The sequence below is a fragment of the Vipera ursinii genome (assembly GCF_947247035.1).
Source record: "Vipera ursinii genome assembly, chromosome: 17".
Lineage (NCBI taxonomy): Eukaryota > Metazoa > Chordata > Lepidosauria > Squamata > Viperidae > Vipera > Vipera ursinii.
This window is the reverse complement of record NC_139530.1, coordinates 5,201,833-5,229,622: the sequence shown is the minus strand read 5'-3', so window position 1 is coordinate 5,229,622 and position 27,790 is coordinate 5,201,833. Positions and strand designations below refer to the sequence as shown.

The window sequence follows — 27,790 nt, the reverse complement described above, 5'->3', positions numbered from 1 at the left end:
TCTTCTCGGCCTTTTGCCCCGTATGACCACCACCCCCCACCACCCCCTTTTCAACACTCCTCCGTGGCATTTTATGTCTTAATTAAGGTATGGAGTTATCCACTCGTCGGACCCTATTTTTAATCTTGGAGAGGTGCCAGAAGGCTTGTGCGATTGGGGTGTGTGTGTGTGTGTGTGAAGGTATTGGTTTAGTGACTGACCTTCTTCCTCTTCTTGTCTATTAGTGGTGTCCCCCCCGCCCCGCCCCAAAACCTCCCTTTCCCCCTTTAAATAAACAAAAGCTTAGCAATTTGAAAATTTACACAAAGATGAGCTGTCACCGGTGTGACTAATGCCTGTCGATGGCCTTCAGGATAGGCTGACACAGGAGATAAAGATTTGTCCCATGTTTGGGGCCTAGCAAGGTAATCTAAGAGTTAACAAGCGTTTGTCATATATATATATATATTTTCTGAGGTTGCACCTACACCTTTAGTTCTACGCGGGAAGAAACCCGAATGACCGAAGATCCATATATATATATATATATATATATATATATATATATATATATATATATATATATATATATATATATATATATATATATATATATACATATACATATACATATACATATACATATATACATATATACATATATATATATACACATATATATACATATACATATATATATATACATATACATATATATATACACACACATATATATACACATATACATATACATATACATATACATATACATATACATATACATATACATATATATATATATATATACATTTGTTAAATAATGTAGATAAGATGAATCCAGGTTACCGGAAGCTGGTCGCAAGGGGTCAGGTAGACTGCTTCTGCAAATGGAGGAGATGTTCCTTCCCATTTCCTAGCAGTGAAGGGGGAGATAAAGACCCCTCCCCAAGGCAACAACAGACTGACAGCTGGGGGGGGCACAGCGGTGGTGGTGGTGGAAGAAAGAGACAAAAATGGGAATTAAGGGAGGGGGCGCAAGGGGATTCGTGTACGCTGCAACAGTCGGGGTGCCGCTTGCCTCTGGCAGCCACTCCAAGGGGTCCAAAATCAGAGGTCGGGAATGATGGCAGTTGTAGTTCCCATGCAACCAGAAAGTTTTTTTGTTTTTTTTTTAGGAAGCCCGCCCCCCCCGTTATAGGATGTTCCCGGCAGCTCAGGATGCTGAATTTGCAAGAATAGAAAAGGCTTAGAAAAGAATGATTGCAGTTTCCCCCCCACACACACACACCGCTTTAAGGATTCCCCATCCCACTTCCAGGATCGCCAGCAACTTTGCAATGGCCAGGGTCGGGGTTAGGGACAAGGCAAAGCCTTCTGCAGCTGCTCAGAGGCACTGCCGCTCGCCTCTGCCTCCAGAGCTGCGGGTCGCCCCCCCTGTGTCCTCAGCTGACACACACACACACACACACACACACCCAAGGCGGGGCCAGCAGGGACCTGCCTTGGAGCAGCCGGTGGGAGGCACACAGCTGTTGTGCCGGGACCAGAGCAGGTCGAGGGAAGGAAAGAGCCGTGCGCCTGGGGCGATGCTGCGCGATCGGACACTTCGGCTGCAGTTCGGCCAACGCCTGGAGGCGGTCTACCTGCTGGGCACCCGGCTGTCCGTGGACGTCTTCGGGTGAGCAAGAGGCAGATCCAGCTTTGCAGAAGGGCCCCCTCCCCCCACACACACACAGTTCAGCCCCCTCCCCTCCCTCCCCTCGCCCCTCTTCCCTCCCAGCGCTTCGCGCCCCTCTTCCTGCTTTGGTGTTCCCTGTGCATCCTTCAGAAAAAGGGGTTGTTTTTTTCCCCTCCCCCCCCCCGCTGTAAACTTCATCCTCTTTCCCTCCCCTCCCCAGTCTGCAGTCCTTCAAGATTGCAAAAACCAACCCCCCCCAAGCATACATTTTAAAGTATTTAATTAAATTATATTAAATGAATTTTAAAATTTTAATTTTATTGTTATTAGCAATTGTGGGCCTGTACTAATTTAATTCCATTTTATTCTTTTATTGTACTGTTTTAATTGCCCTGTGAACCGCCCTGAGTCCTTTGGGAATAGGGCGGTATATAAATTCAACTAATAAATAAATAAATAAATAAATAAATAAATAAATAAATAAATAGATAAATAAATAAATAAATAAATAAATAATATAGCTGTCCCAAGGCTGACACACAAACAGACACACACACACACACACACACACCGGCTCCTTAAGGAAAGTATTTGGAGTAGTTCCTTTGAAGTACCCTCTTCTCCAGGCACATATTTCAGGGGTGCCCTGCCTACCCCTCCCAAATTGATTTCTCCCATGGGGTTCTAGATCTGGACCCTCCCCTTTCACGGAGTCTTCCTCCTTGTGGCTCCTGCATTCAGCTCCGAAACCTTAAGTGGCATTCGTTAGCTCGCCTGGCATGGCCCAAAAAATGGGCACTTGGCAGCTTCCCTGCAGCCCCCCCACCCCCACCCCCCTCCTGAGATCTGAGGAGACCAGGGTGAGTCAAGCTGCTCGAGGGGCGGCCCTGGTTTGGGGGATAAATGTCATTCCGGGAACCGAAGGCTCGTTGTGCTGTGAGGTCCCCTTGCAGAGCCTTCATCTGGAGAAGAGGGGGAAAGTCAATCTTTCTTCTCCAAGAAGACCTTGCTTGGTGCACAGGTGAAGGGAGGGGCTGCTTATAAAAAAGGGGGAGAAATCAAGAAGGCCGCTTTTAGCTCCACGGAGGAGCTGCTGATCCCCAACCTGGGCTGCTCAGGTCAAAAGCCAGGAAAACCTTCTCAGTTTTTCTTGCCATCAACACCCCGTCGGAAAAGGAGACGCAACTTCTGCTCCGGCGTTCTTAAAAAGGTAAAGGTTCCCCCGCACACGCGTGCTAGTCGTTTCCGACTCTAGCGGCCGGTGGTCATCTCCGTTTCAAAGCCAAAGAGCCGAGGACGTCTCCGTGGTCATGACTAGATGCCAAAGGCGCACGGAACGCTGTTACCTTCCCACCGGAGCGGTCCCTGTTTTTCTACTTGCCTTTTTAAGTGCTTTCGAACTGCTAGGTTAGCAGAAGCTGGGACGAGTAACAGGCGCTCCACTCTGTTACGCGGCACTCGGGATTCAACCCGCCAAACTGCCGACCTTCTGATCAACAAGCTCAGCATCCTAACCCACTGAGCCACCACGTCCCTGGTTATATATACCTTTCTCCATAACGCCCTTTTCTTCTCTTTTTCTTTCTAACGTAAAGGTGGCTTCTTGGCGAGGCCCAACTGGCCGTCTGTACGTGCCCAGACGCCTCTTGCTTGACCTTCCTTTGAAAATGTTCCAAACCTAAACCTCCAGCCACTTAGGGGAGCTGCCAGAGGCTATTGCCATAGCTGTCAGCTATGCCTGAATATGCTTATTTAGGGTGGATTGTCCTTTGTTCATTTATCCCAAGAGGCTGCCTGCCAAGACATTTTGGGTGCCACGGTCTTGCTCCTATTGTGTGCCCTTTTGTTGTTGTTGTTCGTTTCAAACAAAGCTTGCAAAGATGAGTTAAGTCAGAGGGTGATTTAGTATTCTCCGTGCAGAATAGTAACATTGTTCCCCACCCACCCACCCCCAGCTTCCTATCTTCATCCTTCTCTGTCCCTTTCATCGTATTTCTCTTATCTAGAATTAAGCCCTTTCGCACCAAACTCTAGGCTTAACTAGGGTGCTAATCGTGACCGCCTGCCAAGCCGAGATTTAAGATCTTCCGAGGAGCGGGCCCGGGGTGCTGAGGTCTGCGAGCAGCTCTTGACACTTGCTGCTATATCCAGGCTAAATCCGAACATTCCCATCGATCCGTTTGATAGCGGACATATTAGTTTCCCCCCCACTCTCTCTGGTTTTATTGAGTATCTGCACAACTTTAAGAATCTTTTTTTTTTAATTGAAAAGTTTTACAATACATTTTATCTTTAGCAAAACAAAACCCCTCCCAACCCCCTCCCCTCCCACCCTCTTCCCACTCCCCAACCCTCCCCGACCCCTCCCTCCCTTTCCCCTCCCCCCCCCCCAACTTCCCAGAGCTGAGTACAGGGTATAAAAATACAAACAATCATAATCTAACTTATGCAAACAATCCTAAACTATTTAAACTATCGCACTTTAACTCATATAGATAAACTCCAAACATATATATATATATATATATCATATCAATAACTATTCAAATGCAAAATAATACTTTTTAGTCCCATATTTGCTCCGTAGTATCTCTCTGTTGCAAATAGTCTTAACTTTAAGAATCTTAAGGGGGAAAGCGTGTAACCTTTTGTGCCGGAACTTAATTCTAACTTGCCTTTACTGCAGCCAACAATCCCTAGTAAAAGAAGCTATCCCTTCAACTAAACGGGAGTGGGGGGTATTCTTTCCTAAGGGTCCCGACTGGGTCAGGTCTGACACGAGAGTTTCTTTAACGCAGTTGTGAGGAGGTGTGTCTAAAGGAGAAAACGAAGAAGCGCCAATTGTCATCTCGGATCTGCTGTGGAGACTGTGTATTCCTTTTTTTTTTTTAATTGAAAAGTTTTAGAATACATTTTTGAATACAAAACCCCTCCCCTCCCCTCCCCCCTCCCCGGCTTCCCAGAGCTAAATACAGGGTATAAAAATACAAACAAACATAATCTAAAATATGCAAACAACAATAAGATATTAAATTCTATCGCACTTTAACTCTAAATAAAATGACTACAAGCTAATTGTACATCATATAAATCCGCTACTTATTCAAATGCTAAGTGAAACTTTTTAGTCCCATATTTATTCTGGATATAATCTATCCATCTCTTCCACTCCACAATGTATCTCTGTTGCGATTGATCTTTCAAATACGCTGAGATCTTTGCCATCTCCGCCAAGTTAGAAACTTTTAAAGTCCATTCTTCTATAGTCGGCAGTTCTTCCTTCTTCCAATAGTGCGCTACTAAAAGTCTCGCTGCCGTAATTAAATTCAACATCAATTTAGTATCTACAACGGTAGTATCTGTGATAATACCCAATAAAAACAATTGCGGAGAAAACTTTATCCTTTTCTTAAATATTTTTTGCATATTCCACCAAATTTTAATCCAAAAAGCTTTAACCTTTTTACAAGTCCAAAGACTGTGTATTCCCACTTAGCGTCCCTTGAGGCAGTGAGGTTGGCATGGCAACACCTGGGCAGCGTTACCTTGTGCGGGTACCACAATATATATATTTTTCCTGCTGGCAAGTCTTTTTTTTTCTTCTTCTTCTTCTCCGGCTCCAGGGCAGCTCCGCCCGAAGCGGTGAATTTCAGCGTGAAACATTCACAAGACGTCAGTGTCGAAGTCGTAAGCCAGGATCAGGCGGATTTCGCCCCCGCCAACGGAGCTAAGCAATGGCCGCTGCACCCCGACACCTTCCTGCAGATCCAGATGACCCAGCCCAGCGTGGAGACCAATGAGAGCAAAGTAAGATCCCTTTTCCCAACCGTTTTGCATCTCGGGTTATGATTTTAAACTGGGTTACGATGGAGGTTCAGCTAGTTCTCAACTTACAACAGTTTGTTTAGCGACTGCTCAAAGTTATGACGGCACTTTTCACACTTACGACTGTTGCCACATCCCCCTGTGGTCAAAATTCAGACGCTGAGCAACCGACTCCTGTTTATGACGGTCGCAGTGTTCCCTTCTTCTGACGAGCAAAGGCAAAAGGGAAGCCAGATTTCACTTAACAGCTGTGTGACCAACTTAGCAACCGCAGCGACTCACTTAAGAACTGTGGGAAGAAGGCTCGTAAAATGGGGCAAAATTTACTTCGCACACGTTTCGCTTAGCCACAGAAATTCTGGGCCCCATTGTGCTCGTAAGTCAAGGACTACACGTATTACAACAGGGGTGTCAAACTGCTGGCCCTGCAGGCCGGATGTGTCATGCCGAAACCGCGCCCGCGCCCAGTTCCGGAAACGGGGGGAGAAAGTCACGATACGCCGCAACCCGTCACGTGACGTGGCGAGTTTGACCCCCTTGTATTAAAAGGACTCTGATTGGTCCGTCTCGCTGGAATCCCCTCACCAGCAGTTTGCAAGGACTGGACAACGAAACCACATGTGGTTTTAAGATCATTTTTTTAAAAAGTTTATGACCACTTTTCTTATTGTTGTTGTTAGCTGCGAAGTCGTGTCCGACCCATCGCGACCCCATGGACCACGTTCCTCCAGGCCTTCCTCTCCTCTACCATCCTCTGGAGTCCATTTAAGCTCACGCCTACTGCTTCAGGGACTCCATCCAGCCACCTCATTCTCTGTCGTCCCCTTCTTCTCTTGCCCTCAACCTTTCCCAGCATTCGGCTCTTCTCCAGTGAGTCCTTCCTTCTCATTAGGTGGCCAAAGTCTTTGAGTTTCAGCTTCAGGATCTGGCCTTCTAAAGAGCAGTCAGGGTTGATCTCCTCTAGGACTGACCGGTTTGATCGCCTTGCGGTCCAAGGGACTTGCAGGAGTCTTCTCCAGCACCATAGTTCAAAGGCTTCAATTCTTTGGCGCTCAACCTTTCTTACGGTCCAACTTTCACAGCCGTACATTGCAACTGGGAAGACCATAGCCTTGACTATACGCACTTTTGTTGGCAGGGTGACGTCTCTGCTTTTTAGTGTGCTGTCTGGATTTGCCATGGCTTTCCTCCCCAGGAGCAAGCGTCTTTTAATTTCTTGGCTGCAGTCCCCATCTGCAGTGAACTTTTCTTATTAATCCGATTATTTTACGATAGTTGTGAGATTGCGGTGGCCCACCTGCACGAAGCAAGGACGTGAGTTTCTTTCTCTGTTAACGTTTTAACCTACTCTTCCTATCTAGGTAAGCGTTGGATATTATGGGGAGAATGGAGAGCAACCTATAAATCAAGCTGGCGTTTTTCTGACTGGCATTGGTGAGTGTCTTTGGGAATTCTGTTTCCCCTCGCAGAGTATTGTTACAGCTTTAATTAAAAAGTCCCAGAATATCTGAAGCCGAGCAGAAGGGCATTCCTTTCCTTACAGATCAACGGGCGGCTCTCCGCTCTTAAATTATCTCCCATTAGTCAAATATTTCTGGATTCCTCCCTGGATTCCAAAAAAAATAATAATAATAATTTTCTTTTTGGCCATTTGGCGCTAGTTCGTTCTCCCTCTCTTTGAATCCTTGAAACGGCCAAATCTTTCTGCTTTCCAGGAATCTCTCTGGACGTTGACGCGGATCGCGATGGCGTGGTGGAGAAGAACAACCCCCAAAAGGTAGCGTCCAGATTGCAAACCTTCCTCGGTCAGAAATGTCTCTGCAATAGTCCTTTAGGAGGGATGTTTGTCTTACCTGGCCCTTAAAAGGGGGGCGGGGGGGACACGCCTGTATCCTCGTATCTCACAAGACGTTAAAACTGTTAATATGTCTACCAAATGGAGTCCAGCAAGGACTTCCCCCCCCCAAAAAAAATAGTTGCATGCTTAACCAAGTTTAAATTGATAATTCTATTCCTGCTGCTTTGTTGGCATTTAGTTTCCCTTTTTGGGGGGTGGGGGGTGGGGGGCAGGGAGAACAAGGAAGAGGTGTCCCCTATGGTTTTTTTTTAATTAAGAGGCAAAATTTTAGCCAGCCCTCCGAATTTTTCTCTTAAGCTCTGTAATTTACCTGCTCCCTCTCCACACACACCCCAGGTTCAAAGTAGCCTTCTCTCATTTTAGCTCCTGGGAGTGGGGGGTGCAGCCTTGTGGAATGGGTGGGTCTGAGGATAGGGTAGTCCAGAGACCACCACCCCCCTCCCCAGCTTCCGAAAAAGGTCTTTCTCCAGAAGCAGGAAGGTAAGGGGGAAAAGTTCAGCTGGGGTCATCCTTCCCAGCCTGCAAGGCATTTGGACCAGTGGAGCCCCCACCCCCTTCTTGGCGATGGTGCCCGCTGCAGTTTGGCCCCCCTCTGCGTAATTGGCACTCCTTCCCCAGGGCTGCTCCAGGGTCCCCTGCTGAGACTTGTGATTTCCCGGTTGGGTTACTGTCCTCTTCCCCCAAATCAGGTGACACGATAGCAGTCTTCCAATATCTCAGGGGTTGCCACAAAGCCGGGGGTGGGGTGGGTGGGGGCAAACTAATCCAAAGTGCCCAAAGGCAGGACAAGAAGCAACAGGTGGAAACAAATCAAGGAGAGAAGCAACCTGGAACTAAGGAGAAATTTCCCCCGACAGTGAAAACAATTAACCAGTGGAACTCCTTGCCTCCAGAAGCTGTGAATGCTCCAACGCTGGGAGTTTTTAAGAAGAGACTGGACAGCCATTGGTTTGAATTGGTATAGGGTTTCCTGCCTGAGCAGGGGGTTGGACTAGATGACCTCCAAGGTCCCTTCCAACTTTATATTATTATTACTACTGTACCAAGCTTTTATTTATTAGACATGAAACTCAGTCAACTGAACACTCAAATTGACTGGCGCTAATGGTTGACCCGGGTTGCTGCCAGCATCCTAGCTGCATCAACCAGGTATCTCCTTAAAATGGAAGATGTTCCGAGTAGCGCCGTGGTTTTTTTTTTTTTTTTTTTGTAGCTTTGCTGGGAGTTATTGCAGGAAGCTGCAGGTTCTTGACGCGTTTTGCAAAGTTTTTTTTTGTAGCTTTGCTGGAGTTATTGCAGGAAGCTGCAGGTTCTTGACGCGTTTTGCAAAGTTTTTGGAGATCGTTCCCAGTGCCCCGATGACAGTGCGTGCCACTGTTGTGCGTTTCATCCATAACCGCGCAGTTTCGATGGCCAGGTCGCGGTATTGCGTGATTTTTCCCCCCCAGTTCTTTTTCTTTCGACTCTGGCATCTCCTGGTATGGCGATATCAATCAGCTGTACGCTTCGGTTCTCTACCACTGCGATATCTGGCGTGTTGTGTTCCAAATGGCGATCTGTCTGTATTCGGAAGTCCCACAAGATCTTCACCTTCTCATTCTTGACATAATATATTATTATTATTGTTATTGTTATTGTTATTGTTATTGCTATTGCTATTGCTATTGCTATTTTGTTGTTTTGTTATTATTACTACTACTACTATTGCTATTGCTGTTATTGTTGTTTTATTATTATTACTACTACTATTGCTATTGCTGTTGTTGTTTTGTTGTTGTTGTTATTATCATTATTATTAACCCTTTCCTGTGGTTCTGGAGCACACCAAGTGTTGGAAACAAGACTTCCCAATGACAACGTTAATTCTTTTGATATTTATTATTATTATTATTTATTGAACTTATATACCGCCCTTCTCCCGTAGGACCCAGGGCGGTTCACAAGGCAATTAAAACAACATACAATACAAAAGTTAATAACAATTAAAATAGATTAAATTATCCTTGATTGAAAATCTAAAAACCCCATAACTCTGATTTAAAAACCCAATTACGATAATTTAAAAATTTACCACGAATGGAACACAGAGGGATCTTTCTAGAATGTTTCTTGCCTCTCCCCCCACATCACAGATAAACCTCTTGCCCAAATCTACAGGTGAAATTCTTCCCTTCCAGGCTACCTGGACCTGGGGCCCTGACGGTCAGGGTGCCATCCTACTGGTCAACTGCGACAAAGAAAACCCATTCGGCAGAGCTGAGGACTGTCAGGATGACAAAATATTTTGCAAGGAAGGTAAAAAAAAAAATGGTTGATCTCTCTGGGGCCGTTCTGGAAATTGAAAAGCTGAGAGAAATCCATTTTGCAGATCAGCCCCCCGCGCCCAGGTGGTTTTCCAGTCATGGGGTAACAAGGAGAAGTATAAATGGGTTTTAGGCCGTGGTGGGATTCAAAGAGGCGGACCGCCGGTTCTCTGCGTGGATGCCGCTTCCAGAAGTCCGTTCTGGGCCTGGGCAACGAAAAAAAATTAGTTACCGGTTCGAACCCAGCCGAATCCCACCACTGGTTTTAGGGTGTACCACCTGTAATTTCAGTAGGTCGAAAAAGGTCAACTTTTAAGGCAGAGACTTAACGCTGACGGGATCGTGTTGCGTTTCTAAATAAAGTCACGCACATTCGTTTAAAAAAAAAAGAAAAAAGAACCAGCCTTTTAAAGTAAGTCGGGCATTAAAACGGCTTCGCTGTTGCCTGTTAGAAAGAAACAGGCAGGGAAATTCTTTTGCCTCTTAAAGCAGAAAGCTTAATTCTTGCAAGGAAGCTGCAATAATACATCCAAAGATTGCACAATAGAGGCGCCGCGAGTTAGATAGAGGAAAGCGTGCTGAGATCTAATAAAAGTTCATTGCACCTTCCGCGAGCTTTCTCTCCTCTCCGGGGTCTCTTCCCTCAAAGACCCTCTTAACCTCGCTCTTCTGCCTTGGGCTTTGAACCCCCAGATCTGGAGGACATGTCCCGGATGATCTTGAGAACGCAAGGCCCAGACCGGCTTCCGCTAGGCTACGAGATGGTTCTCCACATTCCACTCTCTGACACCGACAAGGTTGGCGTTTTTTACCTGCAGAGTAAGTGCCTTTTCTGCTCTCCCCTTGAAAGGCAACCCATCCTGGCTTTTGTCATCCTTAAGCACACTCTTAAATCAGGATCACTCAAAACCTGGGTTAGGATTCCCTCGTTTTCACAGCCACGGAGACCTCATTTTTATCTTACCAGCCCCGACGGAGCTCTTGTCATCCTTCCATTCCAGCCCCTGCCTCTGGATTGTAAGGTAAAAGTAAAGGTTCCCCCGCACACGCGTGCTAGTCGTTTCCAACTCTAGGGGCCGGTGCTCATCTCCGTTTCAAAGCCGAAGAGCCAGCGCTTGTCCGAGGACGTCTCCGTGGTCATGTGGCTGGCATGACTAGATGCCAAAGGCGCACGGAACGCTGTTCCCTTCCCACCGTAGTGGTCCCTGTTTTTCTACTTGCATTTTGACGTGCTTTCGAACTGCTAGGTTGGCAGAAGCTGGGATGAGTAACAGGCGCTCCCTCTGTTACGCGGCACTTGGGATTCGACCCGCCAAACTGCCGACCTTCTGATCGACAAGCTCAGTGTCCTAACCCACTGAGCCACTGCGTCCCACGTCTGGATTGTACTAGTGACCAAATGGGAGCTAAAGTCCCCAAGTCCTAAAGCTGCCAAGTTTGAAGACCCCCGCACTGCTCTTGAACCTTCCAGTGGCCGCTGAACAAATGGTTATAAACCGAGGACTGACTGCAACGACAAACGAGCGCGTCTCTTTCTATTCCTTGCAACAGCAGAAAGTCCCGTGCAAGTGTCGTGTTTTTCCACCATTGTAGGGCGCCTCCGAAACCCACTTTTCCTCAAACAGAACCCTCGACCCACCCACCCACACCCACACACACACACACACACACACACACACACTGTGAGCAGCTCACACACTGCCCCCAGCCCTGATGTAGTTCTGACCCAGCGTTTGGCTTAAGGTTTAGTGACCATCATGGCTGGCTTCTTCAGTGAAAGTCAGTTAGGCTAAACCCAACCATAGATGTTGGCTTCCCGTGTCCTTCTCTTCCGCCTTCTGTTCTTCCAGATCCGTTCTTCGGACAGCGCTACATACACATCCTGGGGAGAAGGAAACTGAGTCACGTGGTGAAATACACAGGGGGCTCGGCTGAACTGGAGTTCTTCGTGGAGGGTCTGCGCTTCCCGGATGAGAGTTTCGACGGACTCGTCTCCGTCCACGTCAGTCTGCTGGAGCCGATGGCTGAGGTTGGCTTCAGGGGCGGGAGGTGGTTGGGGGCCGAGGGTGGTTGCGGTGCCCCTTTTGTCCTCCCCTGCCCCCCACCCCCAAAAGAGGCTCTGGAAATCCCTTTTTCCTGGCAAAGCTGGGGCTGAAATGACTTGGACCAGGAGAAAAAAAATCGGCACTTTCGTGCCCGTCTATCCTTCCACGTTGAACTTTCTCCTCCTGCCAAAACCAGGTTTTTAGAGTTTTGACTTGCCAACCCTGCCGTGGCCCTGGCTCCTTGGTCGAGGGGGGCACCCTTGCTTAGTCGCTGATCTGCTTGCCAAGGGTCCCGTTAAACCTGACCCACCCACCCCCTTTTTTCCCAGGTGATTTTAGAACCGTATCAGTTGGGATCCCTGGATGGAGGCTGATATTTTTTACGTTACGCCGGCCGCCTTCTCGGATTGCTGGCCTGCTTGAAATGCCACCCCGGGGGGCTCTTTCTGGGAATCAAACCAGTCCCCCCCCCCGCCTAAAAAATATATATGCAGATTTCGTTGGCCTTGATCTGTGAGTTGGGTTGTCTCCTTTGCAGCTGCCCAGCCTCCTCCATTTTGCCCTGGGGTGGACGTCATTGATCCACATCTTCTCCCTGGCCGTTTCTCTCCACCCTTCGAATGGCGGTGGTTTTCAATTACTCCTGCCAATTAGCCAATTAATTAGCTTTGCAAGCTGGAATCCTGCCTGGGAGCGGTTGGGTTATTTATTTATTTATTTGAGTTGGACTCCAGGCGCTTCTGAGCTTTCTTTCTTTCTTTCTTTCTTTCTTTCTTCTTTTTTTTCTTTCTTTCTTTCTTTTTTTTCTTTCTTTCTTTTTTTTTCTTTCTTTCTTTTTTTTTCTTTCTTTCTTTTTTTTCTTTCTTTCTTCCTTTCTTTCTCTTTCTTTTCTTTCTTTCTTTCTTTTTCTTTCTTTCTTCTTTTTTTCTTTCTTTCTCTTTCTTTTTTTCTTTCTCTTTCTTTTCTTTCTTTCTTTCTTTCTTTCTTTCTTTCTTTCTTTCTTTTTCTTTCTTTCTTTCTTTCTTTCTTCCCCTTCCTTCCTTCCTTCCTTCCTTCCTTCCTTCCTTCCTTCCTTCCTTCCTTCCTTCCTGTCAAATAAAAACGTGAGGTTCTCATATTTTTTAAAAAGGCAGACTCTCTCCTGACCTGTTTTACACAGGAATGCTTGAGGATAAAGGCTCCAGTAGTGCATTCCTTTATTTTTCAAGTGGCTTTTTTTCCGGCAGGGGATTCCGCAGACCCCAATCTTCACTGACACCGTCGTTTTCCGGGTTGCACCCTGGATCATGACCCCAAACATCTTGCCGCCCATCAGCGTCTTTGTCTGCAGGTAAAGGACCAAGCAGCGCACAGGTTGTCCTCGACGTACATCCGTTCATTTAATAACTTTCAAAATTACAACAGCAATGAAAAAAGTGGCTTAGGGCCAATCCTGCAACCATCGCAGCATCCTCACCAAATTTGGCTGCTTGGCAATCGGCGTGTAATTTAGGAGGGTTGCCGCACCCCGGATGGTGTGGTTGCCAATTGCAACCTTCCCAGCCGGCTACCGACAAGGGGTGTGTGTGTGTGTGTGTGTGTGTGTGGTGGTGGTGGGAGTTGGATTTGCTTAATGACCGTGTGGTTCACATAAGAGCTGCAGGGATTGGCTTGTCAACCGTGGCAAAAAAAAAATGGTCGTATAATCAGGCACGTCTCACTTTAACAACTACACAACAATAGAAATTCTGGTCCAATTTATGGTAGAAAGTCAAGAATTACCTGTGTATAGGTGTATGTGTGTTTATTCATGCATTAAATTAGTATGGCCGCCCACGTCAACAAATGACTCTGGGTGGTGAACAGACTGAAAACAAATCCCATTACTTACCTACCTCTTTCTTTCTTTCTTTCTTTCTTTCTTTCTTTCTTTCTTTCTTTCTTTCTTTCTTTCTTTCTCTTTCTTTCTTTCTTTCTTTTTCTCTCTTTCTATCTTTTCTTTCTTTTTCTTTCTTTCTTTCTTTTCTTTCTTTTTCTTTCTCTTTCTATCTTTTTCTGTATCTCTTTCTCTTTTTCTCTCTCTGCTTCTTTTTCTTTCTCTTCTCTTTCTCTCTCTTTTTCTTTATATCTCTCTATCTCTTTATCTTCATTTTTCTTTTTTTTTCTTTCTTTTTTCTTTCTCTTTCTCTTGAACAAGCCGGCCTGGTCTGATGCGTTTAGGGGTATTTTAACGCTATTGTATTAACTTATTGAATTGGGCTGTAGTATTTAATATTTTTTTAACTTTTATATATTGTATTTTATTGTATTGCCCTGTACACCGCCCTGAGTCCTTCAGGAGAAGGGCGGCATAGAAATGAAATTATTATTATTATCATCATCATCATCATCATCATCATCGTCATCATCATCATTATTATTGTTGTTGTTGTTGTTATTATTGTTATTGTTATTATTATTATTATTATTATTATTATTATCTCTCTTTCTCTGTATCTCTCTTTTTCTCTTTTTTTTCTGCCTTTCTTTTTCCTTTCTTTCTTCTGTCATTTCCTGTCTCATCTGTATTTCTCTTTCTCTCGCTATCTTTCTCTTCATTCTTTTTTTCTTTTCTTTTTTCCATGTTCCATGTTTCTAATCAAGATAAGGAAGGTATTGCTGTAAAATGGCGAGGGGGGGGGCGCTGGAGTTTTGATAGCGCCAAGATGGAAAGTCTTGGCTGTGAATTCAGGAAGAAAGAAGCTTAGTTCTAACAGCCTCTCTGTACCTCCAGCTCTTTTTCTTGGAGGACTGAGTGGGTCCCGGCGCGAGTCACAGGTAGCAGCTGATGCCCTCTTGCAGGGAAAAATGCGCAGGGCCTCCAAGGACACCTCACCTGTTCTTCCCCCCCCTGCAGTGTCAAGGACAACTATCTTTTCCTGAAGGAAATCAACAACCTGGTGAGCAAAAGCAGATGCAAGATCAGCGTTTGCTCGCGCTACATGAATCGTGGCGACCGATGGATGCAGGTTAGCACCGGTCCGGATGCATTTCTTGCAAGCAGGTGTGAATGCTCACGGGGTGTCTCCGTGAAATTCTCTATAGATTGATAAATGTTGATTAAAGGTAAAGGTTCCCCCCCCGCACACGTGTGCTAGTCGTTTCAAACTCTAGGGGCCGGTGCTCATCTCCGTTTCAAAGCCAAAGAGCCAGCGCTTGTCCGAGGACGTCTCCGTGGTCACATGGCTGGCATGACTAGATGCCAGAGGCGCACGGAACGCTGTTACCTTCTCACCATAGTGGTCCCTATTTTTCTACTTGCATTTTTACGTGCTTTCGAACTGCTAGGTTGGCAGAAGCTGGGACGAGTAACAGGCACTCACTCTGCTACGCGGCACTCGGGATTCGACCCGCCAAACTGCCGACCTTCTGATCGACAAGCTCAGCGTCCTAACCCACTGAGCCACCGCGTCCCTAATGTTGATTAGACACCATCAAGTCAGCATCAACTCTTAGCAGCCACGTAGATCGTCTTTCTGCTGATCTGTCCCTAAGATGGTTAAGGGACTTCCCAAAGATGCTTTTTTCAGGAGGCAACTGGACTTTTCTTTGAAGACGTTTCGCTTCTCACCCAGGAAGCTTCTTCAGCTCTGACTGGATGCTGAGGAATGGAAGGGTTTATACTCCTTGCAGTCAGCTGGTCATTTGCATCATTTTAGAGGGTCGTTGAGGCCACTTGGAGGTTTATATCAAACTCGACAACCTTAAGAATGTGGACTTCAACTCCCACAATCCCCTAGTAATGCCTTCAACACCCACCCACTCACCCCCTCTTTTTCCCAGGACCTCACCAATTTCAGCTGTAGAGCAGCTGGCAATCCTATAGTGCTGGTTCTCTTTTGTCTTGCAGGATGAGATCGAATTTGGCTACATTCAAGCACCCCACAAGCAATTCCCGGTGGTTTTAGACTCTCCGCGGGATGGTGGCCTAGAATATTTCGCCGTCAAAGAGATTTTGGTAAGAGCTATGGCTATGCTTTCCTCTCTTGTCGTGGGAGCGGAGGCATTCCTCAGTGGCAAAGACGTTTAAAATGATTATTTAAGGGCGTAAGCAGCGGAAGACGCATAGCAAACTGGCAGGGAAATCTGAATCTTTTTTAAAAAAAAAGCTTTTCATTTTGCAGCTTTGATGGAGGATCTGGACAGACTTGAACACTGCACACTACCTTAAGAAAAATGAAATTCAATGGTGAAAAAAGTAAGATTTTACTCTCAGGCAAAAAAACACACAAATGTACAGGTGAAACATCGCTTAATAGGAGTCACTCCAAGAGGGACCTTGGTGCCCTTGTGGACAATCACTTAAATATGAGCCAGCTGTGTGCTGCAGCAGCCAAAAAAGCCAATGCGATCCTCGGTTGCATCAACAGAGGGTTAGAATCAAGATCACGTGAAGTTCTTTAAAAAGGCCACATCTGGAATAGGCAGTGCTTTTTTTGTAAAAGAAAAAGGTGCCGGAACTCACACACGTCATACAACCCGCCTTGCCTACCCTACAAGGTTCCATCCAAAAAAGGTGCCGGAACTCCGTTCTGAGCGTTCTATGAGAAAAAAAGCCCTGGGAATAGGGCATCCAGTCCTGGTCACCACAATATTAAAAAAAAGATGTTGAGACTCTGGAAAGAGTGCAGAGAAGAGCAACAAAGATGATCAGGGGCCAGGAGGCTAAAACGTATGAAAAACGGTTTTAGGAATTGGGTATGTCTAGCCTAGTGAAAAGAAGGACATGATAGCAGTATTCCCATATTTGAGGGGCTGCCCCAAAGCAGACGGGGTCAACCTGTCTTCCAAAGCACCCAAATTCAAGGAAAGAAACAATGGTTGGAAACTAACCCGCGGAGAGAAGCAACCTAGAACCACGGAGAAACTTCCTAACAGTGAGAACCATGAACCAGTGGAACGGCTTGCCTTCAGACGTTGTGGCTGCTCCATCTCTGAAGGCTTTCAAAAAGAGACCGGACAGCCATTTTGTCTGAAATGGTGTAGCGTCTCCTGCTTGAGCAGGGGGGTTGGACTAGATGACCTCCAAGGTCCCTTCCAGCTCTATTATTCTATGTTCTATGCTAAAAGGATCGGCGGCCTAGTCTTAATCTTCTAATTCGGATTCCCAACTCCCGGTCCGTGGACCGGTAACGGGCCACGCGACATGCCAGCAACCGGTCCACACACACAAGCAAAGCCCCATCCGTGGGATGCAGGCAGCACACAAAACTACACGCTTTCGGTCCGTGGAAAAACCTCTGTCCACGGAACCGGTCCCTGGTGCCCAAAAGGTCGGGGGGCTGTGCTCTAAGTAAGGTTTCTAGCCCCTTAAAACCCACAAGATTTTTCCCGGCAGGCACAACGCAGGAGGAATCCAGCCTTAAGGGTTGTTTTCAAGGCCCCACGTCAATTTGTGGCCTCCAGAATCGGAATGCACAAACAGGACGCTCATATTTTATGGATGGCGTATGCTACAGCCCTGCTGCCAAGAATGGATATGGTGTGTCTGAAGGGCCCAGACATCTTGGGCCAAGGACTCCATCAAGGACTCCTGCCCCTCCCCCAAGCGCAAACGTGCTGACACCCCCACCCCAAAAAAAACCTCTGTAGGTTCCCCAACCTGGATCCTGCCACACTTTGGCACCCGTGAATTTTTTTTATTATTTTTTTTTTTGAGAGGTTGCCTGTCCATTTAGCCGGATCCCTTGCGGCAAGGCGCCAGAAAACGTGGCGGTTTCTGAAGGGTAGCTGGTAACCGGAGCCGAGAGCGAGGCGCCGCTAGTCTTTCGGGGAGACGCTACTTTACCATACGTGGACGGGTCGTTCCTAAATGTAGGGAATCCATCATTTCTCCAGCCTCCGATGAGGAGTGCTGAATTGGTCACGGGGAAAGAGAGAGAAATATCATCTCTGGCTCGCTTTTGCAAAAATCCAGGTTAGTTGGCGGACCTCAGCCTTGGAAAAGATTTGTGTTTTTTTTTAATCTGCCTCCTGCAGTTTGTTTGGCAAAGCATTCAGAGAGAAGGGGAAAAAAAAACGAAAAACCAAGAGGCCGCCAGAGTGCTTAAATATTAAACATCCCCATCTTTTGTTTAATCTTTCCTCTCCTCACCCCTGCCGCCTTTGTGCCTTCTCATTTTCCAACGAGGCCGAGTTAGCAAGCTCGCCAACTACTAGCCCGTAGTAGCCTCTTGAGAGGCACTTAATGGAAAACAAGAGTAGGAAGAATTAATTTCTCACTGGACAGAGAACAGCAAGAAGAGAAGTCGGTAATGATCAGGCTGGTGTTTTGGGACTGAGCGCGGTTTCCCACAGGTTTCTGGCCTTATCTGGCTGTTTTTGCGCGCCGCAAGTTGTTGACGTGGAGAAAAATAGTAAAAAAAAAAAAAAGAAGTACAGAGTGGTGTCGTTTGCCAGCCTAGAGAAAAGAAGGTAAGTATTCCAGCAACTTATTTTCCAAAGCACCAGAAGGCAAGATAATGGATGGAAACTCATCAAGGAGAGAAGCCACCTGGAATTAAGGAGAAAGTTCCTAACATTGAGGACAATTAACCAGGGGAACAGCTTGCCTCCAGAAATTGTGGGTGCTCCATCACTGGAGGTTTTTAAGAAGAAGCTGGACAGTTACTTGTCTGAGATGGTGTAGGTTCTCCTGCTTGAGCAGGGGGTTGGACTAGATGACCTCCAAGGTCCCTTCCAGCTCTATTTTGATTGAAATAATGGTACTTCCTTGGCCGAGGACTTTGCAGTTGTTTCCTTCTACTTTTTAAAACAACTGTTTTGGGCCCTTCCGGGAGATGCAGTTCGGCAGCCAAGTCCGGGATCTTTGCCCCACGAGTAGAACATACATTAAAATCATGTAGACACGTTGGAGGCTCCTCTGCAAGTGCTTGGAGGGATTGCAGCATGCCCGCTTGCTAATCCCGGGGGAATTTGCAAGAAAGCTAAAAAAAGGAACAGGGCAGCCAAGTTGAAAGAAGTTCCACACCTCCTGGGAGTTAATTGCCTGTTTAACTTTTAGCAGAAGCCAGCAGAAACCCAGGCTGTAACTCAAGCCTTTCTCCTGGTTCGCCTCCCCGCTTTCAGAATTGGGGCAGTCTGGAGGAACAAAAGGTTGAAGAGAAGAAAAAACAACGGTCGGTCATGCAAGGTTTCCCAAATCTGTAACATCACCTGACGCTTGCCTTCCTCTCTCCGGCCTCACAGGCCGACGTGGGCACCACAAATATGCCATCCTGGGCCAAGCTCAGGCTTGGGAGATTTCTTCCCTTTCTTCGGCTCAGCGAGGAAGATGACGGTGACCCGGCGCCAAGCTCTTGGAGCCCGTGGTGGGCGCCAGGATCCTGACGTGCATACCTGGTGGGACGCACTGCCCTTCCCTCTGTCGGCTCCAGCAGCCCATTCGGGTGGATGGAATTACACCCGTATCGCCTGGACGCAAGCCGGCTAATTCACAGCAAAGCCAGCCTGGCACGCTTGACTGGGTCTCCGTTTCAAAAAAATTTCTGTCCCGCTCTCTTCCTCCTCCCTGCCCTGAGTGAGATTTATTTTATTTTATGTTATTTTATTTTATTTTATTTATTTTATTTTATGTTATTTTATTTTATTTTATTTTATTTTATTTATTTTATTATTTATTATTTATTATTTTATTTTATTATTTTATTTTATTATTTTATTATTTTATTTTATTTTATTTTATTTTATTTTTTATTTTATTTTATTTTACTTTATTTTATTATTTTATTTTATTTTATTTTATTTTATTTTATTTTATTTTATTTTATTTTATTTTATTTTATTTTATTTTATTTTATTTTATTTGCAAGGAGGAAAGACCTCTCGCAGCTTATATCAAGGACTAGTGGCTTGACTGCAGAGGGAGATTGGCAGCCCAGATTTCACAGGCGTGACTGGCGGGTAAGTTGGGGCTGCCTTCCCTTTCCCAGCTAAGTCGGATTTCCTGGGCTCGGCCTGGCTCGAGTCGTCTGAAAAGTTTCGGAGAAGGATGTGAACCGGGACCCGTGCGTGCGGAAGGATATTTCTGCAGATTTTATGCTGGGGGAAGCTGTGGGGCTGTGTCTGTGCACAGGAGACCACAGCTCTGAAGGAGCTTCTTCAGTGACACGTGTGTGTGTGTGTGTGTGTGTGTGTGCGTGCCTCCTTCCCTTCCTCCCCTCCTTCCTTCCTTTGTCCCTCCCTCTCTTCCTTTGATTCTTTTATACCAGGGGTGTCAAACTCAATTTCATGGAGGGCCGCATCAGCATTTCAGTTGCCCTCAGCGTTTGGATAACCGCTTTAAAGCTGGCACCTCTTTGTTGTTTCACGTGCCGTTCTCACGTCCGGATTGGCAGCTCCGGTTCCTGTCGTCCCTCGCCACTCCGTTCCCTTTCTCTCTCCCTTCTCCCCACATTTTACAGCAGGATGCCAGCGAAGGGAAGCAGGTTGAAGGGTTTACGGTGGCAGACCTGAGGCAAGGCTGGGATCCCTGTCCCCTCTGGGTAGACGTCTGCCAAGAAACGGTCCCTCTCTCTCTCTCTCTCTCGCCAGGGCCCTGATTTCGGGTACGTGACCCTGGAGCCCCTTTTTGAGGCCGTCACCAGCTTGGATTCCTTTGGGAACCTGGAAGTCAGCCCCCCGGTCTCCGTCCACGGCAAGGAGTATCCTCTGGGCAGGATCCTCATTGGGAGCAGCTTCCCCACGTAAGCGAGAAAAGTTTGGGGAAGCTGGGAAATGCACTTTATTTCTTGGCACGCACTCACAGTTGCTGTCTTTCTCTCATTTCCTTCCTTCCAACCATTCTTCTCTCGTCCCTTCCTTCCTTGCTTCCATCCGACCATTCTCTCATCTCTCCCTTTCTACTTTCCTCCCTTTTTCTTTCCTTCCTTCCTCCCACCCTCTCCTTGTTCCTTCTTTCCATCTACCCATTCTTCTCATCCTTCCTTCCCTCTCTTCCCTTCCTTCTGTCCACCCATTCTTCTCATCCCTCCCTTCCTCCTTCCTTCCTTCCCTTTTCTTCCTTTTTTGTCCACCCGTTCTTCTCTCATCCCTCTCACTCCTTCCTTCCCTTCCCTTCTCTGTCCACCCATTCTTCTCATCCCTCCTTCCTTCCTTTCCTCTCTCCCTCCCGTTCTTCTCATCCTTCTTTTCCTTCCTTCTTTCCATCTACCCAATTATTCTTCTCATCTCATCTCCCCCTCCCTTTTCTTCCTTCTGTCCACCCTCCCTCCCTTCCTTCCTTCCTTCCTTCCTTCCTTCCATTCCTTCCATTCCTTCCTTCCTTCCATCTCCTCCCTTCCTCTCCTCCCTCCCTCCCTTTTCATCTGTCTCCTTCCTTCCTTCCTTCCTTCCTTCCTTCCTTCCTTCCTTCCTTCCTTCCTTCCTTCTCCTCCCTCTCCTCCCTCCCTCCCTTTTCATCTGTCTCCTTCCTTCCTTCCTTCCTTCCTTCCTTCCTTCCTTCCTTCCTTCCTTCCTTCCTTCCTTCTCCTCCCTCTCCTCCCTCCCTCCCTTTTCATCTGTCTCCTTCCTTCCTTCCTTCCTTCCTTCCTTCCTTCCTTCCTTCCTTCCTTCTCCTCCCTCTCCTCCCTCCCTCCCTTTTCATCTGTCTCCTTCCTTCCTTCCTTCCTTCCTTCCTTCCTTCCTTCCTTCCTTCCTTCCTTCTCCTCCCTCTCCTCCCTCCCTCCCTTTTCATCTGTCTCCTTCCTTCCTTCCTTCCTTCCTTCCTTCCTTCCTTCCTTCCTTCCTTCCTTCCTTCTCCTCCCTCTCCTCCCTCCCTCCCTTTTCATCTGTCTCCTTCCTTCCTTCCTTCCTTCCTCCCATTCTATTCTCATCCCTCCCTTCCAGCTCTGGAGGGCGCCGAATGACCAAGGTCATCCGCAACTTCCTCCGCGCCCAACGGGTTCAGTCCCTGGTGGAGCTGTATTCAGACTGGCTGACCGTCGGCCACGTGGACGAGTTTGTGACCTTCGTCCCAGCCCCTGGCAAGAAGGCAAGAAGGCCTCAACTTCCTCTCCCAGTCCGCGTCGGCTTTACGAAGGGCTTCCAAAAAGTGCCTCCAGCTGGGTTGTTCCAACCCCGGAGATGAATTAACAGTAGTAGTAATAATAATAATTTACGAAACTTGTATGCTGCCGGATGCCCAACCTCTGGGAGGCAGGGAGGGTCTCACTCCCTCCGTGCCACCTGCCCCCTCCCTGAATCTGACCTCCCCCCCCCTCCTTCCTTCCTTTCTTCCCCCAGCGATTCCGGATGCTCATGGCCAGCCCCTCCGCCTGCTACAAGCTCTTCAGAGAGAAGCAGAAAGAAGGCCACGGGGAAGCCATCATGTTTAAAGGTGGGCAGTCTCCAGCATCCTCAGTTGCAGATATTCGCCCCCCTGGGGGGGGGGAAGGCAGCAGAAATGGAGTGAGATGCTCTTCCTTAAGGCCTGGAGGAAGCCTCCGTGTGTGTGTGTGGGCAGCAGTGTAATGCGTGTGCCGGAGGGAGCATTGCCAACGCATCCGTGTGCTTCTTGCACAGCCCTGCCATGTTACAGAAGCGGCAAGCTAGGGCTCTGGATAGGAAAGGCATTTGATGTGCCCGCTTCTGTCCCTAAAACAGGTGCGCAGAACCGGCAACGTTTTTGTGCAGCGGGCGGGCAGGGCTGCAAGCCTAGCGGAGGCAGGTGTCCCCGTCGGAGAGCGAGCCGAGGGACCCGCTTCACGCCAGGCCGAGCCGCGCGGCGGGAGGGGGTCCCAAAAGGGTGGCATTTTATTACCCGACCGCTGGGCCTTCCAAGTGGGCCATGCCTCCTGACTTCAAAAGGAGCTGAAGCGGGCTTCCCAATTGCACGGAGGGGAGTCGCCTCCAACAGAAATCAGCTGCCAGGCCCAGGGGTCCCTGGGCACCCCTCGGCTGCGGCCTTGGCTTCCCCGGTTCTGCCTTCCTGGCCCGGGGCAGGTGGGCTTTGAAGGGGAGGGGACCAAAAAGGGGAGGGTTTTTCTTGCGCATGCCACACTGTGGTCATCCACAAGAGAACACAACCCCTCACGTCTGCGCTCTCTCTCTCTCCCCCTCCCTCACTCTCCTTTTCTCTCCCTCCCTCCTCTCCCTCCCTCCCTCCCCCTTCTTTCTCTCCTTCCCTCCTCTCCATCCCTCCCTCCCTTCCTTTCCCTCCCTCCCTCCCTCTCCCTCCCTTCCTTCTCTCCCTCCCTCTCTTCCTCCCTCCCCCTTCTTTCTCTCCCTCCCTCCTCTCCATCCCTCCCTCCCTTCCTTTCCCTCCCTCCCTCTCCCTCCCTCCCTTCTCTCCCTCCCTCCATCTCCCTTCTCTCTCCCTCCCTCCTTTCTCTCCCTCCCGCTCCCTCCTCTTTCCTTCCCTGCCTCCCTCCTCTCCCTCCCTCTCCTCTTCCTCCCTTTCCCTCCCTTTCTCTCCCTCTCTCTCCTCTCTCCCCTTCCCTCCCTCTCCTTCTCTCCCTCCCTCTCCCTCCCTCTCTCCTCTTTCTCTTCCTTTCCCTCCCTCTCCCTCTCTCTCCCTCCCTCTCTCCCTCTTCTCTTGCTCCCTCTCGCTCTCTCTCCAGGATACTCCGGCACAGACACCAAACGCGTCACCATCAACAAGGTCCTTTCCAACGAGATTATGGTGCAGGAGAACCAGTATGTGCAGGTGAGGCTTTGCAGGGAGAGGGGTGTGTGTGTGTGTGTGTGTGTGTGTGTGTCCGTTCAATGTTACAACGGCACTGAAAAATGGGGCTATTTTTCACACTTACGACCATTGCAGCAGCCCCACGGTCACGGGGTCAGAATTCAGACGCTTGGCAACTGACTCGTATTTATGACGGTCGCAGTATCCTCCGGGAGGGGGACACGCGGCCTCCTTTTGGCGACCTTCCCAACAAGCAAAGTCAAGCCAGACCCACTGAAGGACCGTGTGGCTCACTTAGCGGCTGCAGTGATTCGCTTAGCAACCGTGGCGAGAGAAGTCCCCCAATGGGAGCGAACTCACTTCGCCAGTGTCTCACTGAGCAACGTAAATTTGTGGCCGTGAACTGAGGACCGCCCATAGCTTTCTCGTGGATTTTTTTCAGTTGCGTTTCTCCGTCCTGCGACGGGTCTTTCAAGCTGTGGCTTCCCGTGACTGAAGAGGGCACCCCCCCCCCGCTCAGAGTACACCACCTGACAGAGAAGTGGGGTGGGGGCTGTTTGGGGGCTCCAAATTCTGGGTCTTCTTCCCCCCAGAGGTGCATCGACTGGAACCGCGACATCCTCAAGAAGGAACTGGGCCTGCAAGACGACGACATTATCGACCTGCCTGCCCTATTCAAGATGGACAAAGGAGGGAAAGCCATGGCATACTTTCCCAACATGGTGAGCGTCGGAGGGGTGGGGGCGCTGCTCTCCAAGCCCCCAGCCCCAGCAAGCCTTGGCAACATCTGTTTGGACCTTCCTTTGCCCTCCCCCCTCCGCTCCCGCCGCTCTCATTTCTTAAAATAATTTGCACATTTGCTTCATGCAAAACACCCCCTGCAGACGTTGGTACCCGAGTTGACCTGGGTTTGCCCGAGGGGCGGAGTGAGGAAAGCCCCCCCACACCCAAAAAAACATCAGGCATGGCAGTCCTGGATGTGGATGCTGCACGTCAGATGCTTTTCTGCCTCCTGGCATTATCTAGGAGGGCGGATAATAGCAACACCGCTTAAACACTTCTTCCCTCCCTTCCTTCTTCCCTCCCTCCCTCCCTCTCTTCCTTCCTCCCTTCCTTCTCCTTCCCTCCCTCGCTTCCTTTCTTCCTTCCTCCCTTCCTTTTCCTCTCCTTCCCTCCCTCGCTTCTGTGGTGGCACAGCGGTTAGAATGCAGCATTGCAGGCTGGCTCTGCCCCACAGCCAGCAGTTCGATCCTGACCGGCTTCACAGTGCCTCTCTGAGTGGTTTACAGAGTCAGCCTGTTGACCCCCACAGCAATCTGCCTCCTCATTTTATTGACCTCGGGAGGAGGGAAGGCCGAGTCGACTTTGAGCCGGTCAGGATCGAACTCCTGGCTGTGGGCAGAGCCAGCCTGCAATGCTGCATTCTAACCACTGGGCCACCACAGAAGCGAGGGAGGGAAGGAGAAGAAAAGGAAGGGAGGAAGGAGGTGAGGGAGGGAAGAAGGAAAGAAAGGAAGGGAGGGAAGGAAGGAAGGGAGGGAGGGAAGAAGGAAGGAACAGCAGTGGTCCTTAGATTTATATACCACTTCACAGTGCTTTGCAGCCTTCTCTGAGCGCTTTACCGAGCCAGCATATTTGCCGCCCCCCCTTCCCCCCGCCAGCCATCTGGCTCCTCATTTTACCGACCTCGGAAGGATGGAAGGCTGAGCCAACCACGACTCGGGATCGAACTGCTGGCAGTGGGCAGAGCCAGCCTGCAAAGGCTGCATTCTAAGCTCCGCGCCGCGGCGGCTCTTCAAGGGCCGTCGTCCTGCCGGGCGCTCGCTTGTCCCCTCCAAAATACGAGGCCGTTTCTGTCCCCCCCAAATCCTCTCCCCGTTTCCCCTCCCCCTGAACTGACCTAACCCACCCTGGCCTTGGCTCTTCCTTAGCCTGGCGCACCCCTCCCTTCGGCCCGTTGCTTTGCGAGAGAGAGGCAACCGTCGGGCCCGTGAGCTGAGAGGCCTCCTCCCTTTCGCTCTTCCCTCTTCCCAGGTGAACATGATCGTGCTGTCCAGAGACCTGGGCGTCCCCAAACCCTTTGGGCCCATCATCGAGGGGGAGTGTTGCCTGGAGCAGCACGTCTCCTCCTTGCTGGAGCCGCTGGGCCTGGCCTGCACCTTCATCGACGACATCTCCTCCTACCACAAGTACCTGGGCGAGGTCCACTGCGGCACCAACGTCCAGCGGAAGCCCTTTGCCTTCAGCTGGTGGAACGTGGTCCCCTGAGACCGGGGGTGGGGTGGTGGTGCGCTTTCAAGACACACACCGTGGCCCTTCTCCGTGCCTGGCTGACCTGCCGGAGCCGGCCTGGGTGGGTGCCGCGGGGTGGGGGGACAAAACCCTGTCCGAACGCTACAGAGAAACCCGTCGTGTTGATCGGACACGGACCGTCTTTAAGGAGCGTTTGCAGGACCTAGCCGGGTGTCCTGACAACTCTTGTGTGTGATGTGCGTTTTCTTTGCCCCCCCAATTCCTTCCTTCCTTCCTCTCTCTCATTCACTTTCTTTCCTCCCCTTCCCTTTCTCCCTCCCTCCCTCATTTTCCTTCACTCCTCCTCTTCTGCCTTTCCCTTTCTCCCTCTTATTTTCTTGCCTCATTCACTCATTATATCTCTCCCTTTCTATTTTCCTTCCTCATTATTTTCTCCTTTTCTTTGGGGCCTTTCCCTGTATTTCCTTCCTTTCATTCGCTCAATTCTCCTTTTCTCTCCTTCCCTTTATTTTCCTTCCTTCTCACTCGTCCTTTTTCTCCTTCTTTTCTGCCTCTCCCTTTCTCCCTCTTTTCCTTCATTCACGCACTCCTTCCCTTTCTCCCTCCCTATTTTCCTTCCTCGTTCGCTCATTTTTCTCCTTCTCCCTCCATTTTCCTTCTTTCTCTTCTGCTCTTCCTTTCTCATTTTCCTTCCTCATTCACATTCTTTCTCCCCCTTTATTTTCCTTTCATTTTTTCTGCCTTTTCCTTCCCTTTCTCATTTGCTTTCCTGCCTTCCTTCCTTCCTTTCATTCACTCATTCTTTTTCTTCCTTTCCCTTCCTTCCTTCCTTCCTTCCTTCCTCCCTCCTTTATTTCCCTTCCCTTCCTTCCTCTAACGTAGCCAAGACAAAGACCCTCCCGCACGCAGGTGGGGGGTGCGTGTTGCAGCTCTGGGCCTTTGTTGAGGGGGGGTCCACTTTGCAACAACAGGAATAAAACTGAGGTGACACAACAACCGTTGCGGCGTGGCCATTTTTTTTTTTTTTGCAGAGCGTGTGCTGGGAGGGGTCTTGCAGAGTGCGACGTCCTTTCCGGAAGAGGGGATTTGCGGCGATGATTCCGTGTTTTTATTATCCCTCGAACCAACCTCTTTTGGCGCTGCTGCTAAGACTCCTTGCCTCCCCCCCCCCCACACACAAATCCATGCACCGTTCCATAGCCGGAATAAGAGCTTACCTGAGGAAATTTGGGGGTGGGGGCGGGAAAAGTTTGGGGTTGAATTAAAAGCTTTTCAGCTGGGATTGGAAGGAGACCCAGCGGTTCTGGAGAGATGGGGGGGTTTATTTTGGTGATGGTGGGGGGCATTGGGAGGGAGACAGGAACGCTTCCAGCAGAGGGAGGAAAAAAAAATATTTGTCGCTCCCCACCTAATCCCCTAAACTTGTTTAGTTTAATGTTGGATTCGTTTTTTGCGGCTCTTAGGCTGGCCGAATCTGTCCCGTTGGAAGGTTTGGGGGTTTAGTGACCACGCAGAAAACGGGCTGATTTAACAAGTCTTACATGAGAACGTGGTGGCTCAGTGGGTTAGGACGCTGAGCTTGTCGATCAGAAGGTCGGCAGTTTGGCGGGTTGAATCCAGAGTGAGCGCCTGTTGCCCGTCCCAGCTTCTGCCAACCTAGCAGTTCGAAAGCACGTCAAAATGCAAGTAGAAAAATAGGGACTGCTCTGGTGGGAAGGGAACGGCGTTCCGTGTGCCTTTGGCGTCTAGTCACGCCGCCGGCCACATGACCACGGAGACATCCTCGGACAAGCGCTGGCTCTTCGGCTTGGAAACGGAGATGAGCACCGGCCCCTAGAGTTGGAAACGACTAGCACGCGTGTGCGGGGGAACCTTTACCTTTACATGCGAACGCAGCCGACACTGCAGGCCTTGGAACAAAAGAGGCGTTGCTGGATAAAACCCAGCTAGAATCAATCTCCGACAAACCAGCATGTATCTCAGCCAGCCTTGCGGGCACCCAATTCTCTGGATTTTGGGGTGCCAAGCGCAGACAGAGCCAAAGGGAGACGGAGCCTCAAATCACTCGGTTCTGGCCCAGCCTTCCAGTCGATCCCCCCATCAGCCTCCCCCCCACCCCCAAATTCACAAAACATAAAAGCGTTGCAAGAAAGCTCCACCTACTGGCCAAACATTTAATTACAGACTCAATGGAAGAGCTCACCTCTGGCAGGGGAGCTCCAGCTGAAT

General features: G+C 48.9%; 1 protein-coding gene and 1 long non-coding RNA gene across 2 annotated transcripts; one reads left to right on the top strand and one right to left on the bottom strand.

Annotated features, from left to right (window-relative positions):
- Positions 1-1,362: 1,362 nt before the first annotated feature.
- Positions 1,363-26,892, top strand: PADI2 (peptidyl arginine deiminase 2). The gene is made up of 16 exons (XM_083375896.1): positions 1,363-1,657; positions 5,281-5,464; positions 6,844-6,916; positions 7,198-7,259; positions 9,518-9,635; positions 10,337-10,462; positions 11,494-11,672; positions 12,915-13,018; positions 14,564-14,675; positions 15,557-15,664; positions 20,239-20,390; positions 21,532-21,676; positions 21,928-22,021; positions 23,244-23,329; positions 23,902-24,030; positions 25,343-26,892. The coding sequence occupies exons 1-16, from the start codon at positions 1,566-1,568 to the stop codon at positions 25,574-25,576; spliced, it is 1,998 nt and encodes a 665-aa protein (XP_083232022.1). The 5' UTR covers positions 1,363-1,565; the 3' UTR covers positions 25,577-26,892.
- Positions 12,434-13,991, bottom strand: LOC310648170. The gene is made up of 2 exons (XR_014494027.1): positions 13,563-13,991; positions 12,434-12,551 (listed from the first exon to the last, which is right to left on the bottom strand). It is a non-coding gene; the product is annotated as an uncharacterized lncRNA (long non-coding RNA).
- Positions 26,893-27,790: the final 898 nt, after the last annotated feature.

Coding starts and splice junctions, on each gene's coding strand:
- PADI2 (XM_083375896.1), top strand. CDS start 1,566: ATGCTGCGCGATCGGACACTTCGGCTGCAGTTCGGCCAACGCCTGGAG. Junction 6,917..7,197: donor CGTTTTTCTGACTGGCATTG/GTGAGTGTCTTT, acceptor TCTGCTTTCCAG/GAATCTCTCTGGACGTTGAC. Junction 14,676..15,556: donor GTGGCGACCGATGGATGCAG/GTTAGCACCGGT, acceptor TTTGTCTTGCAG/GATGAGATCGAATTTGGCTA.